Raw genomic sequence first — 21,484 nt, 5'->3', positions numbered from 1 at the left:
CAGTCCTTCAGGTGGAGTCTCATGAATGCTGAGTAGAAGGGCAGGATCACCTCCTTCAACCTGCTGGACATGCTTCTTTTAATGCAGCCAGGATACAACTGGCTTTCTGGGCTGCAAGCCAGCTGTGCTGGCTCACATCTAATTTTTCATCCACCAGTAACTTTCTCTGCAGTGCAGCTCTCAATCAGTCCATCATTCAGCCTGTACTGACATTGGGGATTGCCCCAGCTCAGGTATAGGATCTGGTTCTTGGCGTTGCTGAACTTCATGAGGTTCACGTGGGCCCATTTCTCAAGTGTGTCAAGGTCCGTTCAGATATCATCCCTTCCTGCTAGTTTATCAGCTGCATCACTGAGCTTGGTGTCATCTGCAAACTTGCTGAAGATGAACTCAATCCCTCCATCTATGCCATTAACATTAAATGGCATTAATGTTAAATAGCACTGGTTCCAGCATGGACCCTTGAGGGACACCCCTTGTTACATGGTCAGGACACACACAAAAGGACATCATTCTGCCTCCAGAGTGCATACCTGGTGTCATTTTTGCTCTTTTATCCATTTGCTCCATACATGCCACATGAATTTAGCAGTAACATCTTTTGAGGATGCAGAGCTAGGCCACAAGAACAGCAATGACTCCTCTCCTTGAATGCCCTCTAAGGGGGAGAAATGAGAGGGAATATGAAGCAGGGAATATAAATTACAGCATGACTTTGCCAGGAAACCTAGCCTCCCTCCAAGCCCCAAACCACCAAAGAAGGAGCCAAAGCCCATCTTCGTGTGGCAGGAGTTCAGTAACTGCCAGTGACTCGGATGGAGCCTGGCCTTTGAGCAGCAACATGAGTTCATTTTGACTTGCTTCTGCAGATATCTGCTTCTGCTACATCTGCTGCAGGAAACTGCAGTTTGAAGGCTTAGCACTTTAAATAGATAGCAGGTATTGCCACAAAAGGCACTAATAAAGGGACTCATACTGCAGCTGATGAATTGATGCAGAGCTGGTTTCCAGGTTTCTACTGCATCATGAGCAGAATAAAAAGAGAAGTCCGAAGCCTATGGTGAAAAATGTTGCTGTATGAATCCAGGTCTTTAGAAGGTCTCACACCCACTGAAATTAATGAGTGTTGAGAGGCTGTGTACCTTTGGGACTCCAGAACAAAACATTTAGTTCTATGTACTAACTATAGGCTTTGTGCTGTACATACATACACACAACCACCCACACACTTTCTCATCACAGACTTAATTGTAAGCTGAGCACTCCCACCAGGAGTGAAATTAAATGCTCAAAGAAAGGTTATTCCTTAAATTTATTTCTAAGATTCTCTGCCCTCAAGATACAAGTGATGTATGTTCTCTCTCTCTCTCCCCCAGCTTTTCTCCACCTTCCCACCCCCTATGTATTATCTCACCATCACCAGTACTTGAAAGGATGGTGTACTCTGCAGCACTTTCTTATTCTGTTTTGGTCTATTTCTAACATTGAAAGTCTCCAATACACTTTTCTTCACAGATATAATTAACCCTTTTATTGAGGTGGATGTAGTGTTGTCCATTTCCAGCCTGACTGTAGAAGGAAAGAAAAGGCATTGCTTCCATTTCTACCTATATTTTCCCACTGTATGTTGCCAGGAGGACTGGAACTGAAGATTTCCCAGTTATGAGCCACTATGTGTATGAACACAAACACGATGAAGTTAGGAGAGGAAATGTTTCTTGACCATCATACGTGAGACCTATAAATTCCTTCCAGTCAGGCACAGCTGCAAGCTATCCTCAAACTAGAGCAATGAGGAAAGAAAACCTGCTTTCTCCTGTTGCACTTGCTTTCTTCCATAGAGAATTGTGAGTGCGGGTCAGTCCAGATGTTACTGTCAATGAGGTGGGAGAGGAAATTCAACCATAGCTCACAGGGAGAAAAAACAAAACCAAAACAAACTCTCCAAGCACCATATAGCAGGTTCTCACATAGTCTGTTGTTTCCAAACAGATTCTTCATGCTTTGCAGCATATCCCTTAATGCTAGGCATTGAAATCTTCTCCCTCCTCTCTTCATTTTACTTTTCAAAGAGACTCCCCTTGGGGTGGAGTGGTCCCATTCAAGACAGTAACAACCTCGAAGTTGCATGAAAGTTTTAGACAGACCTGTTCTACTCCTGCTGGAGTAGAATATGAAGGCTGAGCTACTTGTCCAGGACTCCAGCATACTGCTAGAGAGTCTGGTTGTTCAGAAAGGATTCAGCCAGCCATGTGCTGAGTGGGAAGGGTTTCCAAAGTACAGCCAGTATGAAACCCCGCTCTGTGTTTTTTCCCCCCTTTTTTTTTAAAGCCTACTCTTTTAGAGCCTAGGCACCCCTGTCAAGCAGTGATTCATCAACCAAACCTGGTTTTGTGAAGGCAAGCCTTTTCCAAAATGGACTGCAAGGCACAGCTCATTTTTAAAAGACCAGAGGAGTATGAGCTAAGTGATCTATGTGGTAACAGGCACACACCTGAACCGTGTTCACTAACCATACTTTTGGATGAAAGCAGCTGGAACTGCAGATTTTGGAGGTCAGATGTAAGTAAAATATGTCTAGTTTCTGCCAGATTAGGCAGAGGAAAGTCACGTATGAGGATTATAAATGAATTTAGCCAACACTGGCTGGCTTAGACCCATCCAAGCTGGTGGAAGATCAGGGCATAGCAGAGGCAGTGTTAGAAATCAAGGAGGGGTTACAGATAGAAATGCAAGCATGTGAAGAATTACATAGGAGGATCTGAGGTTCATACACTAGGCTTTAGGGACCTCCCTTTTGCTAGTAACATGGTTTAGATATTTGCATCCTCTATTATCTCAGTCCAGGGCCTTTTTCTTTGGAAGTGAGAAGATCAGCAGTGCCCCAAGTGATACCATAGTTCATTAATATCTAAAGCACTTCATCCAAGTCAGCCTAAAGGTCTTTACGCTGCTTTGCTTTGTATACAGCATCTGTAATCTATCTGGGTATTTACACCACACCACTGTTTCAACTGAATGTCTACATACAGGATGTCCTTTGACAACTGCTGAAACTCAACCACATCAAAGCAAGAACTGCTTACTAGCAGATGGCACAACTTCACATGTCTTCCTACACAAGAAGCTCAGCAACATCCGCTGCCATGCAGTCGGCAGCCTGGCCTAGTGGACAGCTGAATGACCAAAGCATGAAACAATGAATGTACTGGTGCCTTGCTCTGCTTCAGTGTGCCATCTATAAAAGCACAGATAGGTCTCTAACTAAGGTCTAGGTTAAAAACAGTACAGCAAATACCTCAAGCATATTGTAAGAAGAGTGTTGTTTCAGATGGTGCATTTTGTAGACTGAGAGCTTTAAACTGGATGAAACCAAGTTCTTAATTACCACTAAACATCAGAACAGAGCTTCTCCCAGATGACACGCATAGTCAACAAGTTTCTGATCTAAAACAGACAAGGAAGCTACAGCACAGCTGAACTAGAAAAAAAAACATAGTTGGAAATATGTTAAAGATTATTCTCTAATCATTCTTGTTGTTATGAGCTAGCAGTTTGTGACTGTTACAAAGAACTCCATTTTGGGACAGAGAATTTTGACTGGAAAGAAAAAGATTGATGACTTTATGCACTAAGGGATCATTTCAGCTGTAGAGGGAACATAACAAAAGACATAGGGACAGCAGCTTAAACGTGACATACTGAAATCCATTGGGGGGTTAGCTACTTAGCAATACGTGCCATTATCAGTGCAAAAGCAAACTGTACAAAAAGTCTCTTTCTCATGATTTATGGGCCAGCTTTGTGAAAGCATCGCATCCACAGTGCTAGCACCATGAGAAAACTTCAAGCCCAGCTTGCTTCCCATGCAAAAGCACACAGATTACCAGCTGGTGTTAGGAAACTCCTGCCATTGCATTACAGCAAAGTGTGATTGTCCGAATGATGCTGTTGCTCTTCAGAAGGCACTTATAGCAGTAAACAGGCTCTGGGGGAAGACAGTTGTGCCTCCATTTCCCACCTGTATTTAATTTTTCATTCTTCCTTACTGACCATACAGATCCATCTGCCCTCAGAGGGGGATAACTGCAAGTGTGGCACATGGCTTGCTCTACCTGCGTTTCCTCCATCTCTGTACAGCTTGTCTGAGCATGTCTGGTAAAAAAACTTTTGCTCAGAGCAGGCTCTCACACAGACTGCAGGAACACAGGATGGCTGGTTTAGTCAAAACTGTGCTGTTGGGTTTTTTTTATCCTTTCTCCCCAACCAACTTATAGTTAATCCATGACATACTACATCCCTCAAAGGGCACCAGACTATTCATCCAACTGAGAGGTGAGTGAAAAAATACAGAACCACTCTGACACTGTATCAGCTAACTCTTCAGATAACCCAAAAGCTCACCAAGAGCCAAAAGGAGCAGCCTGCTGTCATGCAAGCCCTGAACAGAGCAGTCCCAGATCTTAGGGAGGGTATCAGCTCCAGGAATTTTCCACCCCTTTGGTGACAGCATTAGTGCTGGAGTTTAGGTTGAAGAAGGAAACAGACATGTTGGAGGAGGACAGAACATAGAAAAACTTGAATGAATAAAAGCATCGTTACTTATACACACTGGGAAGCAACAGGAGATCCTCAGGTTAAGCATGGAGACAGAGAGAATTAGTGTTAATAATCCAGAAGGTCTTCCACCTAAAGCTATTCTGTCAGTGGAACATTTGAACCTGCTTTAAGGGCAATCTAAAATAAGATTAAGACACCCAGCAGCTGCATTCATACCAAGCTTTCCTTGGAGAGGGGAAATGGGAAACGAGCATAATTTTCTTTAAGCTCTACTCCAGACATAAGGCTGCAACTAAGATATACATGCCAGTATTAGCTTTAAAGCAGCCTTCTTGGGTACATATACAGCCCTACAACTTGGGGAAATTCACAAATTCCTATACAAGAGTATCTGTGTCATACTGATTTCTAATACCTGAGGTAGTTAACTGGAAAACTGGTTTGGGATCATGTCTACTGGTGGTTTACAGGGTAGGCACACCACCAACAGCATCCTCTCACCAGCTCTGGGCAAATCCAGTAAGCCAGCCCCTAAGTGCCATGACATGTATCCAAGCCAGTGTCTTAAATGAAGTGGAACAGCCTCATGTCCAAGCTATCCCCACTGACCTCATGACACTTGCATTTACATGGGCATAACCAAAGTAACCATTTGGCCAGCTCAGGGCCACTGAACTGCTGTTTTTTTCAGCATGAGATGCTTTTCTTGGTATATTGAGGGAAGGACAGAGACTTCAATACCCACCCCACCCCAAATATACATTGCTTTGTCCATCCAACTACCAGCCACATTGGCATGCTCTGTGCCAGGGCTTGCCTTGCCTTGCTCAGCAGAGCCCCAGACCTTCTGTTTGACATAGCTTACCATGGGTGGTCTCTACAGAGCTCTACAGGGTAAGGTGGAGGCAGCCTGTTCTGTTTGTATATTTAGAGAGGATGAAAGCCAAATAGGGAAAGGACTTTGGTACAGTGCAGCCAAGTGACTCTAAAGTACTGCTTTAAAAAGCCACAAGGTCACCTTTACTGACATTTGGATCAGGATTTTATAGAAGTCACAGGGCTGGGAGATGGGCTTGTTATGCCTATGATCACAGAGGAGGGAGGGATTTATGTGCTGGTCAAGAAGGCTGCATTGTTGCAACTCTTTCATGTTCATAAATACTCATTTATCAGCCTGTTGGATAAAAGAGGCTGATTGGGATTTCTGTTTTCACTTACTGTAGTTCCAGGTGGCTTCCTCAACTCTGCCAGCACACCTTCATGAAATTTAACAGCCCCCTACTTACCAGTACTCCCGAGGTGCCATGTCCTTGCACAGTCTGTCTTTTTAATTGGTTGGACCTTAGCAAAACCTGGTTTCAGGGCCTTACTTCATTTAAGAACAATGTGAGAACTAACACATATCATCCTCTTAAATGAAGAACCAGCACACAAGCACAGTGAAATCTGAAGGATTTGGACAGAGTGTCTTTGCTAATGATGTATGTTGTGAAGCTGGTGCATGAATACAGATACCCATGTGTGTGCTTGTGCTTAGTCATAGAAGCAGCACAGACTGATTGTTAGGCCCTATGCAAACCTTAACAAACCTTAATAGGTTGAAACCTTAACAAACCTTAACAAACATGCAGGGATGCGGCCTTTAACAAACCTGAGAGATCTGAGTCCAGGAAGAAGGACAAGCTCTGACACCATGTACCTTATGAAAAACATGTCACTAGTGAGCAAGTCTGCTGCAAAGAACACCTCTTTGGGGTGGCTCCACCACGGGTTTCTTTTTCTCAGTGGCATAACATACAGGACAGGTTTTGAGCAGGTGGTAGAAAACATAGGGATCATGACAAAAATAATCTTCATCTGAAAGCTTGTGGTATAGGTGAGCATTTGAGTCTCCTTATTAAATTACAGTGTCATGTAGACAATACATTCTTTAGACAACTGTGCTTCAATACTCAGAAACCAGACCTATCTGTTCAGTGACTATGATGTAGACTGGAAACTTCCCTGCCCTTTCCTGACGTTAGCCCTGCAGGGAGATGCAAACATGAAAAATGTCACAAGCTTCATGATAATGTGCTAAATAATTAACACAGTTACTCATTGGAGCCCCATCCCTTTCTCCCACTAAGGTGACCAAGAGACAGATCACAGGACTATTAGTCAGGTCCCCAGCATTTGCTCCTTGATGCCCCTTGCCACTGACAGGTACAGGAGTGAGGCAGGATCAGCAGTCAGAAGTAAAGACAAAGCATCAGGCAGCGCAGTCTGCAGTGTTTTTGCACTGTGGCTTGGGCTGACTCGCACAATGCCTGGGAAGTGAGGGCCTGCTCCCCATGTCTGAGATCCTGATGAGCTGCCAGCATCTGACACTGAAGCCTGAGAGAGCATAGACAGGTCACTGGCTTGGTGCCATAGGGAGCTCTGCCATGCAATGGAAACGGACGCAGTGGGAGCAGAATACTATGTCAAGTGCAAAGCAACAAGGATGTTTTTCAACCTAAGGGCGGATGCAGGTGCATAACCCACTTGCTGCCAGAAACAGCATTATTAGCATAAAAGAAATTGCAGGAGTGCATGGAAAGCATATGACAGCCATGAGCCTGACCTGACTGTAGTCATGTATGTACTGGAGCAACGAGGCTGGCAGCCGCACAATCCATGTCCCCTTGTGTGACCAGGAATGTGTATGTGACACCAAATGGTGCTAACGGAGGGGGGCTGGGCACAAGCCCCTGGGGCCCATCTTCCTTATGTAAAGCTATTCCTGGAAAGGAGGCAGGAAAACACTGATATGATTTATCTCTATTAAGGGACTTTGTCCCATACATGAACCAGGAAAGCTATATGTACTAATAGCACAGTGGAGAGGGTGACTCCAACAGAAATGCTGAATCAATACATACTGGACCTGAAAAACCCTTTCCGCACCATCCCCTTTCCTCTAGGAAACTACCCTTATCCTACAAGGAGGGGCTGTTCCTGGAGATTGAAACACTCATTGCAGGAATTACATATATTGCTACACTATGTCAGGACTGCAGCCAAGGGCGTACTTGGTACCCAGAGTAGCAAAGGTGCAGACACATGGATTTCACCACAGCCATGCCAACCCACTGAGCCTGCTGGAGATAGCTCCACAGTTCCTGGTATCTGAACTTGCTGGTTCATCTCAGTTTGCCCATCTTCACTGGGCCGTAGGCACAACCAGAAAACCTGCACCAGGCCCTGCATCTGACCAGCACAGATTTAAGGATGGTCCTTAGTGCACTGACACAGTGGAGTAAGGCTAGCAGAGTAAAGGGTTAGTGCTCCCAATGGACCAACGTTTATTCCAGGCACCTAATAAACAGTAGCTAGACAAAACATACATGCAAACCCTCTCTCTTCCACCACACTGCCCTATATAAAAATATCAGGACTTGACTCCAGTCCCACTCAGACTGACAGTGCCAGCTGCTGTAGCAGAGATGTTAATCCTAAAGCAGAGCGTGTTGTCACTGGCAGGAAATCTTATTGTGTTGGACAGGCAATCCTAGACCTTAATTAAATAGGTTGCCCTACCCTCAAAGGCAGACAGACTAGACTGGAGTCAGATGAAGCAAGTTGCTTTAGCCAGTGACCACCTGGTTGTAACTTCATCTAGGTGACAGCATATGCTTTTGTGACCCTCTCTGAAAGGTTGAAACCCCAAACAAGCTCCCAGAGGTAAAGTGAGGATTTGTAAAGAGCAAGAAATCAGAGATGCGCCCTTCTGGGAAGGAATTCATTCCTTCTCCTTTCAGAGTCTGAAATTTTGTGGCCTTTGCCCTGATCCAAGACATAGCAGATCACGCTGGTTCAGAATTTAGGGTAGCCGGTGGCTCCACCTCTGTCTCCGTTGCACACAGTGCAGCAAGGAGTGCTGTGAACCAGACCATGCTAGTAGCTCCTAGTACTGAGCACCTCATTTTTCTTTCTCATGCTTTCCCTCACACTGTCTCTGTGAGATAAGGTGCATTACTTTCTCCCTACCAGAATAGAGCAGCCAGGTCTACTCTGCACATTTCCCATAGCCAGAACCCAGCTGCTTGCCTCTGTAGCATCCTGCGGCTGTGCCAAGATGCAACCCTGTCATGAATGCTCTCAACCCTGTGCAAATACACAGAAAGACAGCACATTGCTCATCCAACTTGCTTTCTGCATGGAAACAACTTGAGTGCATATGCTAGAAGAGAATGCAGCAGCCTACTGCTGAGGCCCTGAGATGGATGATGTGGATGGAGGAAGGGGAGAGAAGAAGGACCCCAGTGCTCGCTGTGGGGTATAATTGCCTAATAACTATGTCCAGCCAAAGGAGCTGCGTGATTCACCAAGAGTCAGCTAGTCCGCTGTGAACCTGAGTGTCAGGTCAAGACTTTGCACTTAAATCCCTATTCAGACTCCAACCAGTTCTGACTGATCCTTGGGCAGCCTTAGCACAACGTGGCCCTTAGCCTCTCCTACCCCAGTAAAATTAAGTTACTTGAACCTCATTCTGGTACCAAGATGGGGAGAGGGCAACAGGCAAACGCAGGGGCCTTGGCACTGTGTCTGTTCCTTAAGCTCCCCCACAGGATGTGGGTATACATCTGTAAACACACCTCAGCAAAAATACAAAATGATACAGAGGCTAAAGCTTGGATCTTAAGAGCATACGCTGCCATTGCATCCTTCCTCCTGGGCTAATTGGCCCTGGTTTCCATTGCTTGGGGGGAACAACACACTGTGCTTTCCTGGGACCCAAGGCCACTTGTGCATATTACCACCCCATAAATAAGCAAAGGGCCTTTCCTTGCCACCCTCCCCCCTGCACACCAATGGCCCTGGCCTTTAGTCAGCTTTGAGGCACTGAGTCCATGCTGCTGCTTTGCGTTGTGAAGCCCAGTAACCAGGTCATGACCCCATGGTGACATCTGAGTGCCCCAAGTCCCCTGGCTAAGACAGATGCCAAGTGCCACTCAAGTCATGGACTGACACTGCAGCTGGATACGTGTACAAGACACCTTTACGCTTTCTCCTTTCTCCCACTTCTCACTGGTGTGCCTGTAAAGCCAGGAGCAAACACACGACACTGGTGCAGGAATTTTTATTTTCTGAGAAACACATACTTGACTTCCCAGTGCAACAGAACTTCGGATGCGTAGCAGCAGCTACCAGAAACCTACAGATGTCAGGGAGTACTGCTTTTCCTAGTTTTGCTAACATGAGTTTAACAAGTTTCCGAGCTAGCAGACACTGGAGAATGACTGGCTGAATTCACCCCCATAAAGCAAGGTAGTACTGTGCTGGAAGCTCTCCACAGTAACCTGCTAACAGTCTCACCTGTGGGAGGAATGGGACGCTGTGCCCCTGCTTCCCATCCTGACATCTCTTTCATACCATTTGAGTCATCCCTTCACTCTCTCATTCACTACACTTTTCAACACTCCCCTTGTTACTCCACATCCCTTTGCCTCTGGCCATGCCATTCACTTCTCAGATGGGACTGCGTTTTGGGGAGGGAGAAAGAAAAAGGGGGTGGGGTAGGGTAGGCAGAAGCTCACAGATAATCCCTTACATTATTTCTCCTAAGGAAGCAGATTATTTCTCTTGTATACATGAAGCCAGGAAATAATGGTTTATGATGGATATCATTTTGAGTGCCTCTACACTGCCTGGAGTGACTTTTGGCCTCTCATCAAAACTTTCCCACAGATCTTGGATGGCCAATTGTGAGATGTCCGAAACAGTGCTGGGGAAGCTACTCTAAGATGCATGGACACGCCTCCATCGTGGTGTTCCTCTGTGCGTATGTGTTAACCCTGGAAACCAAACTCCTTGTACTTGGCGGCCATATCATTCCGGAACAGCTCTAGGGCCTTCTTCATTGCAGCCTGGGAATCAGCCCCAAAGTCTGCAGCATGTTTTTCAGCAAGGACCTTGATAATGACTTCAGAAATGAACTGTGAGGAAGGAAAGAGAGAGAGAGAAAAGCTGAAGGGACACTCAGGGTTTATTTTCAGAAAAGCCAGACTAGGAAATAGGTTGCTGAGCCTGGAAATATCTCCAAGCTAATTCAGTAGCCCTTCCCACAGTCTCTGGAGAGACAGTGAGGTCTAGCATGCAAGGAGCTTGGCTGGGCAGAAGAACTGGGCTCTATTCCTAGTTCTGACATTGATCTGCTTCATGACCTTGAGTAGATCATGGACCTTCCTACTCTTTGTCTGCCTAATCCATTAAGGCTGAAAATTCATGCCCTGTGTTTGTACACTTACTTTTGTGGGTCTTGGTCTCCCATAGATCCCCCAGGGCTTACCCTTAAACTGTATGTCCCTGGTATCCAGTCACTGACAGCTCTTACGTAATGTAGTTTCCCAGGCATGCAGAGGCTGCATAGGCTGGTTTATTATTGTCAAGGGTTGGTCAGACTGAGTGTGGTGTTTGGAATGGGAAATCTAAACTTGGATAGTCACATACCATTCACATACCATGAGCCCTTTCCATTCCTCCTCTTGCCTGTACACAGAGACATTGGACTTGAGGGAGAGCTCACTGAAGTCCAACTAGCCATCAGTAAATAAAGGGCAACTCTCACGTATCTTGCACACATTCACTACACATCAGACAAGAAGGCTCCCTGCCATTTTCCATACCTCCAGGTATTTGACAGGGATTTTGTGCTTGGTCGCATGGGTTTGAGCCAGGGGCTTCAACTCTGCCTCATGATTACCCTTCTGCTTCAGGATTTTGCCCAGTTGGGTAAGGACAGTAGCTCCATGTTTCTTCAGATCTTCCGAGCCCTTCATCTGATCAGGGGTCTTCAGGCCTTTGAACTTTTCAAAGCGATCCAAGGTCTCAGGGTGGTCCTGGAAGAGTCTGTGAACAAAAGTAGAGGGACTTGTGAGACTTGAGAGAGCTGTCTTCCAGGCTGTAACTGAGGTCCAGCTGCTCCAGGTATTTCAGACAAAGGTGTGATAACCCTCTTCCTTCCCTCTTACCTAGTCCCTGTTAGTAGAGGATACTTTAACCTGGAAACTCTGACACTTTACATCCTTTCCAAATTACCACCATTCACAATCACTCCTTTTAGCAGGTATATAAGCCAGGGAAACATCTGACCCTACTCGGAATTTGGTTTAAGTGTTTTTCAACCTTCCTCTGGTAGGTTGTTCCACAACCTGATGACAGTCTATGTGGAGAAATTTCTATTTATTTTATACAGGCTGCTTTTTATCATTTTTTAATGATGTCTCAGGGAGCAGAAGCTCCTGACATACCTCCCTTTGAGTATTGTTTCTGCTTTAATCCCATCCTCTTACATGTCCTAAACATGATCACTGCTGCCTTTTTCCATTTCCTCTGGCTGTGACAGACACTGCCCTGAACATGTCCAGCTAGAGTGACAGAGCATATTTTTTATATATATAGCTCTGCTAACTCTTTGGCACCAGTCCCCTGGGTTGTGTCAGCTGTATTAAGGTAGAGAGAAGAGCCAAGGTTGGTTGTGGTACTGAGAGGTGAGTTCCCGCATTCCTATGAAGGAGAAACAAAACCATCTGTCTTTGTTGACTTACTATTGCTGAGGAGCCAACCTGTAGACCCCTGGCCCTCACCAGGACACTCTTACCCAGCCCATCTCTGCAGGAAAAGAGACTTCTAGAGGCTTCTTGTACACACACACACAAAAAGGGAGCAGTCCCCAACCTCATGTCCCTCACATCTGGAGCTTAGGTATTCTTGAACATCAGCTGAATGGGACAGCTACTGTGTCTCCACCCTATGACTGCAGACACAGAGACATTTGGTTCCTTTCCCTCTTTCCCAGCCCCCAGCTCAGCCCAGCTACCAGCAGTGTAATTTGTCCATTGAGAACCACAGCACCTCAGAGAGTCCTTGGGAGTAAATGGGTAATAAGACCATACAACCTTCAGGCATGTTGGTGCCATGCCATGCAGTCCTATACATAGGCTCCCTGATCCAAAAATGGAAATGAAACCAAGAAGGTGGAAGTGTCTAAAAGACAGACTAAAGTTGTCCCTGGTGCTTCCTCCCTGTTGCATTTCCTAGGAGACAGGATGCAGACACCACTGGCAACCAAAAGTAGGAAATTCACTCTTCCCTGCCAGGGTTGAGGTGAAAAGGGGATACTGTCTGTCCTGATTATTAGGAGAAGTCTAATAATTTGGTGTTAGGCGACATTAGCTCCCTTGCACAAGTCTATCTTCAGGTATTACACCCCCTGATGGGCATAATACAACCAGTTGAAGCACCAGAAAAAGCAGTATCTGTCTTTACAGCCAGGACCCTACAGCTCACATCTGTGAAGTGGCTTGCCCAAGTTACCTGCAGCAGTGTCTGGAGCTCCAGCCCAGGACCTCAGCCATGAAACCACTTTCCCTCTCATGGTACAGTGACTGCACACTTGCTCTGCCCTTGAGAGGGTGCTGGGACTTGTGTCCCATCTAGAACTGGACATTCTTCTTAAGTAAGTTGTCATGAGGGCCAGACTCTCCACTGTATGATGTGAGTATAGGCAAAACTACACTAACAAATATCTCAAGCACATGGAAAACACAGAGGGTTCTGCAGCAAAAAGATTCAGTAGAGGAGTCCAATCTTTGGACCAAAGACCAGTCTTTGCTGGTGTTTCATTTCAAAGAATTTTTGTACTCTATCAGGTGCTGAGCACGCCACCATCAGCCTTTTCTTTTCTCCTGTATCTTTCCATGACACAAGTTGTGTCCCACCCAGAGAGAGAAAAAAGCCTTGCACTTTGGAATGGGATGCAGTTACTTCTAAAAATCTCCCTCCACTGTGTCCGGCGATGCCTGAATTGTGTCTGACAGAGATTATAGACTCCCAAGACACTTGAAAATTCTTCCAAGGAGTATTCTTTTGTTTCCTTTGGAAGACATCTAATTGAATAGGCATTTTCTAAACATATACCCAGAATGTGACATCTACCTGAGAAGCCTTTGACAATTCACGTGCAGACACATATCTAAACTAAGAGCTGCTGGGCTTCCCCTGCCTTTCTCTTCCTTCAGAAACCCCTTGAAGGAATAAGAAATTATCTGGGTTGGTTTGGCTGGGGAGCACAAAGTCACAGGGAAAGGGGGTGTCTTCTATTTATTTAATGCCATGCTCTTTCCTGCAATACCTGTAAGAAAAATGCTATGATCTTTTCAGCTAGAAACTGCTTTTACTATCTTGTGGCACCTCCAGAGCCAAAGTAGCCACCACACAGAGACGAACTGGTGGGGAGGGCTCAGGTTCCTGCTACCCCTGCAGCATGCCTGCTCTGGACCTCATGAACCATCACACTGCCACCCGGCTGCCCCACCTCTCCCTTCCCTTCAAGCTAAACTGGGCCATGATAAAGAAGGTAAATGAAACAGCCCACTGCTCTGGCTCATCTTTGAAAAAGCTTTTCAAAGCTTTTCAGTGGATTTACCTGGTGGTGTGGGCTCCTTCAGTTGTGCTTAGCCTGGGAAGCCTCCCAAATGAGTGCTATATCCCCACTGCTCTCCTCAGCGCCTGTACCCTTCCAGCACATTATACTGTGCACAGGCTGAGGGGAGAGACCTGGAGAGAGTATCCTTGAAGCCTCCATTCCTGCTGGTCTTTAAGGACAGGCCCCAGTGCCACCCAGTGATGTTTCTAACTCCACATTCCTGAGATCTCTTCCAGATTGCATTTCTGTGACTTGTTGTTGGTGCCTGGAATGTTCCCCTTGTGGGGGACCAGGACCACAAGGACAGCAGGGGTGCAGGGGTCCTCTTGGATGCAGACCTCGTGAGCACTCCCACTCTGACACCAGGATCATGGAGGAGGGAAGTGGGTAGAAGGATGTGCCTTGTTTCACAACCAGGCCTCAGATACATCACTGGGAAGTAGACAAGTGTTACCACCCAGATTTCTGGCCAAAAAGGAGGTTGGGCAGCGCTCTGGCAGGTGAGACTAAGTTGGGGAGAGGGAAACATTCATGTACTTCACAGTTAATTTTACTGAAATCATTGACAGAGGTGATTTTCCTCTCCTCTCCTTCCCTGCCTCTCTACATCCTTGCTGCAGAGCATCTGAAGCCCCAGGTCACACAATTTGCTCCAGCATTTCTTGCCACAGTGCTTGAGCAATGAGGATCCAAGCAGAGCTTTGCCAGCAGAGGCATAGAGAGTGAGTCCCACCATCTTTTGAAAGCATCACTGGCGTGCTGTTGCACCCACAGACAGAAGCACAGCCACTTTACACAGTTTTTAACCCAGAAACCATAGCAATGGAAAAAACACCACCCTACAACAAAGAAAGCAAAGCTGGTTGAAACAAACACTGCCAAACACAAGCCTCTATGCTAAACATACACCTTCCTTGGTCTGTCATCAGGAACTCTCAGCTCTACTCTTAAGACCAAAGCTTCTTGCCTACCTCATTAAGATCTCATGCCCATGGCCAGCGACGTCGGACTCCACCTTTCCCCAGATGGCCAGCACGTGCTGCCATTCCTGGTCACTGAGCCCCATGGTTCACTGAAGTCAGGTCCCGAGTGCTCCCCGCAGCCGTTTGCCTTTCCCCAAAGGGTGTCTGGAGAGCTCACCCATGGGATTTATAGCCCCTGCTCACAGACCTACACCTGTCAATCGTCAGCTGGATGTCTTGCTCTCTTTCAGGCTTGTCTAAACTAATCAGCCTCCCTATTTTTTTCTAGGAAACTATTTTGGGTCAGGTGCTATTGTGGGTGCCACTGATGGCATCATTTCTGCTTTTCGTGTTGGACTGGCTCATGTCCCACTCTAGACAGAAAGGGCACCGCTGAAACACAGTGCCAGGAGCCTGTCCCAGGTTCACAAGGACCCAGAGACAGCGTCAAGCTGTATGGCAGGAGATTCCTGTAGAGCACCGTCATCTGCAAGGCCACCCTACCCCCTCTCCCCTGGCCTGCCAAGGGCAAGCAGGAGAAAAAGCCACCAGGACAGCTGGTAGCATCGGTTCTGTTGCTCCAAAGGCCTTTCCTTTCCCATGATGATCTCACTCTCCTTTTTCCCTGGGGTAACACACACCGTTTACTTATAGAGAAAAGCACAGAGTTAGAAGAGACAAGTCCTTAAGAGCTAACCATATTCAAAGTGGCCCCAGCCTCTGTAGCAAGGAGGAAGTGGATAAAAGCTATATGGGAGCCAGTTACCCTGCATCTACCTGCTGGGGTCCTTCTGCCTGTCTCTTTGGGGAACACCCAGGATTAGCTGATGGCTGAGCCTGGATATTGGAACCAACAGACCTATAGCTGAGCCAGGAGGGTTTGTGGCAGGCCAGAGACACAAGGCCACAGGAGGGCTTCACTCAACACACACCCAGCCAGCAGCTAAGGTCTCTGGCTACCTCTGTCAAGTCAAATATCAGTGTTGGGAAGAAAAGCCACTGGGCTGACAAGCAGTGTGGGTATGCTTCAGGACATGTCCCAGCCGTTCTCATTTAGCCACATCAGGACTGATAATGGCCTGGCACACCAGCAGGGTGATTAGTCCCTTCCAGGGGGTGACTGCAGTCAGAGCACAGCCTGATAACAAAGCCCAGCTAGTGCTGCTGTCCTGAAGCACGTACCTACCTCTGGACACGTCCAAAGGGGCACATGCTGCAGACCTTGGCAGGTGGGAAATGTCAGCTGAGCACTGAAGACACTTGCTCTTGGGGCCCAGAAGAAGAACATGCGACCCCACTGTCCCTACCAGTGCTGCAGGACCTGAGGTGCATCACTGCCTCTGCACCCATCCACTCTGCAATGTGGGAACAGTCTCCGTGCTCCAGCCCTGCAAGGGGAAAGAAGTGCCATGTACGAAGGAAAACAGGCAGCGAGGAGGATGGAAGCCCACAGCCACCATCCCCTCACAAATGCACAGGTTTAAAGGGAATCATTTGAGTAAGAACAGTGGTAAAAGCCAAATGGAGGCGTCCCCTGGTATCCAAGCCCAGAGGTAAGGGAATTTTGGCCATTACACGTCGCAAGACTCTGTCAGAGTCAACCTGCAAATCCCCGCTTTCTCTCTTCTCTACACACTAGTTTGCTTTACAGCCAAAAAAAAACAAACCCATGTCCTAAACATTCCAGTGCCAAGATTCGATCCTGATTTACCTGTGCAAACAGATGGAAGAGGGCTCATTCCTCATGATGTTCTCTACAGCACAGTGCTGAGATGGGAGAGATCACATACCTGCAGACTCCCTCTTCAAGTACTTACAGCAGTAGACAAGCATTAGCACCATCCCAGGCTCAGCCTTGGGCAGGATCCTGAATACTGACCTTACTGTTTTACACACGTTTCAGACTTGACAGAAATGTGCTCCTGGTACATGAGAGGCTGCTGCTTATGCACTGAGCTCTGTCATATTCCCCAAGCTGAAACTACTCAGTTGCCATAATAACTTCATTTGAAGTTGGGTGACCCTCTGCTCCCTGTAGATTTAACCAGGGTTGGTGAAGCCAGAGGTCCTGCTATGGGCATTAGTGTTAAATGGTCAGAAGGCTTAAAAAGTGTATGGGATTCCATATTGTGTTTTTTTTTTCTTAAAGTGAAGTAGCAATAAAATTAAATTGTAAGCTCTCCTTCCTATAGCTTAAGTAAATAGCCTACAGAAATACTCAAACCTTTATGGCACACCACGCTAAGCCTCAACCCTGAAGCGGCAAAAAGGACATAACATTTTAGTATCTATAGGCCTCTCCTCTCTCCCTCGGGGCAAAATCTGTCACTTGCACGATCCTCTAATAAATGTAAACTCCAGAGAGCCAAGATACCAGATGCGCCTTTAAAAAGTGCCGGGTGACTGAATAACCTGTTTCAAACAGCCCTGGCCACAGCAGAGCCATGCTGCCTCCCATGTGTCTGCACCCACACCAGAGGCACTCTCGCTAGACCAGCATAAGATGTACCGTCCATATTTGTGGCCACGTTTTGGGGTGCATCGCTGCGTGATGCGAGCGCTGTCTCTGCCTCGTTGCAAAGCCTCCGGGTGGGCCGGGACCAGCCGGCGCAGGGACCGCCTGAGGCTCCCGCTGCCCGGGCAGGAGGCGCCGGAGCAGCCCGGCTCCGTCGGCCAGGACTTGCTACCATCTAGTGGCCACGGGCGACAAAGCTACGGGGACTGGAGGTGACGTCCAAGCCCCTTCCCGGTATTCGGAAGCTGGGGAGGGGGCCCTCAAATTTCGGAGGCAGGAGGGTGACCCTGGGACACGCAGGACTGCAGAGTCCCGACGCAGGGTCACTCTGCGGCTGGGTGGCAGATGGCAGAACTCTGTGTAGGGGGCTCTTTCTCAGAGTGGGGCATAGAGACAGTCTCTTTTCCTCCACAGCAGGGCCTTGGGGTGGCTGGGCAGCTTTGCTCCCAGCCCTTCAGCAGGTTGCTGGCATGGGGAAAATGCTGCACCTAACCCCCCAGCCTTGAGCACTGGTGGTGGGATTGGAGCAGAGGAAGATCCCGTGGGACAGCCATAGCAAAGCCTTGGGGTACTCCCAAGGAGGAAGGCTGTCCTAGGGGCTTTGTGGTTCTACCCAAAAATGTTACCAAAAGATGCTTAGGAGAGGACCACCCATCTAATGGGTGCAGCAGGCAGTGGAAGAGACATTTCTGGCAAAGCAGTGGGTACAGTCTCACCTCTGCTTTGCTTGTCCCTCAAGCAGCAAACCTTTCTGGAGGCTTTAGTGGATTTAGACCATGCCGCAATCCCAGTAATGGAAAAGATGCTTGTTTTCCCTATTTATGAAGGATCAAAGAAGTTCTAAGACTTGCTTCAGCCCACAAGCACACCAGTGAAAGAGCAAGGTCTGGCTCTTGGGTATGGTTTTAGAAACAGCAGCTGTCTGGTGGTTATTAATACATGGCACAGACACCCAGGTGGAAAAGAGATGCACAGTAGGAATCACACACTAGCCACAGGGAGGGACCAGCTCAAAGTCTGTTTGACCACAGAGAAGAGGTAACCCAACCCCAGCCTGTAAAGTGAACATCAGAGGGCCCGGCAGTCCCCGGCATTGCCTTGGCAGTTAATAGAACAAGTCACCAATGATTTCTAGCCCTGTCTACCCTGCAGCCAGACCTGCTGCAAGCAGGGAGATGTACACACAAGAGAAAGACACTAGCAGAAATAATAGGTTTTTTTCTTTTCAAGTAAGTTCATGAAATAAACTTTCCAGCAAGAAGGAGAGAGATGCTCCAAAAACCACTCCATTTTCCTCAAGGAGCAACCGAAACCATCTTATATGCTTACACAACAGAACAGCTCAGAGGGACAAAGAGGGGGCTTTTGACCAAATAACATCTTTTCAATGAGCCTTTCCCCCCACAACACAAAACCTCTTGAGAACAGCCAAGGGTCCTGTGCTGGGAGCGGTGGTGGTGATGGCCCTGGCTCTGCTATGACTTGGGGTTGTATAAAGCATGACATGACGTGACATGACATGATGTGACATGACGTAAACATGGTACATGCCACTCTGCAAGGGGAGCTGTTGGGGGAGGCCGGCACTCCAAAAAAAGCTGGGAATGTTATTATATAATGGGAACTTACATAATTACCTATTGCATAATGCCAGGGAAAGGGCCCTCCGTAACGCAGCTGTGGTTTCTATGGCATTTAGCTGATAACGTGACTGCTTCTCAGAGATTCATTTGCACTCTGCTTCAGGAGCCTGCAGCTCAGTCCATGCAGGTGAGACCCTGTGCTTCCAGCAATGTTAGCAGGACAGGTAAGGGCAATAGTAACAGGATCTTATATGCATAGCAAGGCAAGAACATTGAGTTTTGTGCAGCTTTACCTTTGATTTCAGTATTCAAAGGATCAGAGGACTGTCACAAAAGAGCACTATATGAAGCCGCATCCAATGCACAGCCTCCACTGCTTGTAGAAAACAAGGTGGAGAACTGATGGTGGCAGTGGCCAAATCCACTCCAGGCTCAACTCTTCTCTTCCCCTGGCACTTAAACACTATTCTTAGCAGTGCCTTCAGGCAGGGCTCCCACACACTGATGGATTTCAGCAGCTGAGAGGTGACCCAAGGCGACTGCTTAAAAGGAAGAGGAAGGATTAGGAAGAGATTTCAGCATCAGGACAAGATTTGGGCTGTGAGCTTGCAGAGCTGTGGTATATACTTATTAGTATCTTGGCATGGATTTGTTCATGGAACATGCCCTGTGCCATAAAGTCAGAGGTAGCATTACCTTCACTTCATTGCTCACAGGATCCAGCTTTCAGTGACTATGAGGCAAGCGACTGTATGACTCAGTCATTTTTTTTTTCCAGAAGATGCCTAGCATAATGCAGGCATGATCCACAGCTCCTGTGCAGTCATCCAGGCATCTCACGGTATATAGGACACTGCACAGCACCTGGACAAAATGTATACCTGGGCTAAGCAGGGCACTTACTGCAGGCCAGTACTTGGCTTCAGTGTGAGAACAAGCAGAAAAGCAGCAGGGCAGTCCAAGACCAGAATATTTAGGCTCCAGTATAGAAGCTGAGGCTGTTTCTGAGGCTGCATGAGCTCTCTCTGGGGATGCAAACCTCCTCGGAAGGGCTGGGAAATGAGAGCACAAAAGAACTGAAGATTTCCGAGGGAAACTATGAGTGCAGTAAAAAGAAGGGGGAGTACGATTAGAAAACAATGGGCAGATTTTAAAGGCTGGCCCATCCCATGGGCAAAGGGAGGAGATTCTCTTTTTGGAAGTAAGAACATAGATTATAGCCGTGAGACCCTGGATTTGTCTAGGAGTCAGTGGGAAGGCATGAAGGAACTGTGGCATACAGCAGTCCCTTCAGGTGGATTAAACTTCAAAACTCCATAATGGCACACAGAGATTTGTGCACTACTTACTGAAATAATAAAGCAAGAAGCGAATTCCTCCCTCATCCCTCACAACCAACAAATTACTGTAACTAGAGCCTGCCAAGGGACAGCTGGAAAAGGCAAGGGCCTTAAAATCACATATGGGCAAAAAAAGCCAAGCAATCAGCATCCATGCAATATGGTGTGGCTGCCTGACACCCTGAACTCTGTAGCTCAGAGCTACACATAGGAAGCTGTAACAGAGATGCTGGCAGCATGGCTGAGGCTGGGATTTCAAAATCAGGTTGGACTGAAATGCAAGCAGTTGGAAGAGGCAGCTGTTCCCACACCATGCCTTATGCCACAGAGGGTCCTCCTCGCCCTCCTTGCAATGCCTTGGGAATACAGGTGCAAGGGGCACCTTGCAAGGTGCTTTGCCCTGTAAGAGAGTGGGGGGTGCTTTGGGCATGGCTGGGTGCTGCTGGAGAGGCATACACATGCCTGCGAAGGCAGCAGCAACTTCAGCACAGCCAAGATGAGAGCAAGAACAGCATCAGAGGTGAGGAAGCTGAGCCACTGTGCAAGCAAGCGCCCTTTAAACAGCCCACCCTTCCTTGGGACTCACATGCCCTGGGCTGCTCCTCAAGGAAAAGGAATTAACCAGGCACAACCAGGCATTAACCAGGCACTGTGCTCAGCTCAGCTGTGGGATCTCAGGCTCCCAAAAAAGGTTGGGAGAGCACATTGCTTCATGATGAAATTGGGTGGTACAGCTGCAAATTGCCTTGGCCAGCCCCAGTGGGCAGGCAAGTAGCCCTTCAAGGTACCAGCACTGGAGGCTGTGTGTGTTTTCAAGATGGATTTGGAGGCAATGCCAGTAGAACCACCCCCACCCTGTGATGCTTGTGCAGCTCTTTAGGAAGGTGCAAAATGAACTGGATCAAGGAACTGAGGTGAGTTTAAAGTATTTGTCTTTTGGTGAACTTATTTTGAAGCCAGCTGAGTTCTGCTCTCTGGTTTGTCACACAGCCTGATTGGCAGATACTGGCAGAGGGGAAAAGGGAGGCAGAGCTACTTACGTAGGCATTGCTTGTGAAAGAAACACCCATGAA

The 21,484-nt window shown here is 47.4% G+C and overlaps 1 protein-coding gene across 1 annotated transcript; it reads right to left on the bottom strand.

Moving 5' to 3' along the window:
• Window positions 1-9,648: 9,648 nt before the first annotated feature.
• On the bottom strand, window positions 9,649-15,204 carry MB (myoglobin). The gene is made up of 3 exons (XM_057420648.1): window positions 14,983-15,204; window positions 11,211-11,433; window positions 9,649-10,520 (listed from the first exon to the last, which is right to left on the bottom strand). The coding sequence occupies exons 1-3, from the start codon at window positions 15,075-15,077 to the stop codon at window positions 10,374-10,376; spliced, it is 465 nt and encodes a 154-aa protein (XP_057276631.1). The 5' UTR covers window positions 15,078-15,204; the 3' UTR covers window positions 9,649-10,373.
• Between the last annotated feature and the right edge of the window lie 6,280 nt (window positions 15,205-21,484).

The sequence above is a fragment of the Pezoporus wallicus genome, unplaced genomic scaffold (genome assembly GCF_028554395.1).
Source record: "Pezoporus wallicus isolate ANWC-B61680 ecotype Strahan unplaced genomic scaffold, APGP_CSIRO_Pwel_v1 contig_2871, whole genome shotgun sequence".
NCBI lineage: Eukaryota > Metazoa > Chordata > Aves > Psittaciformes > Psittacidae > Pezoporus > Pezoporus wallicus.
This window is presented reverse-complemented; position numbering and strand designations above follow the sequence as displayed.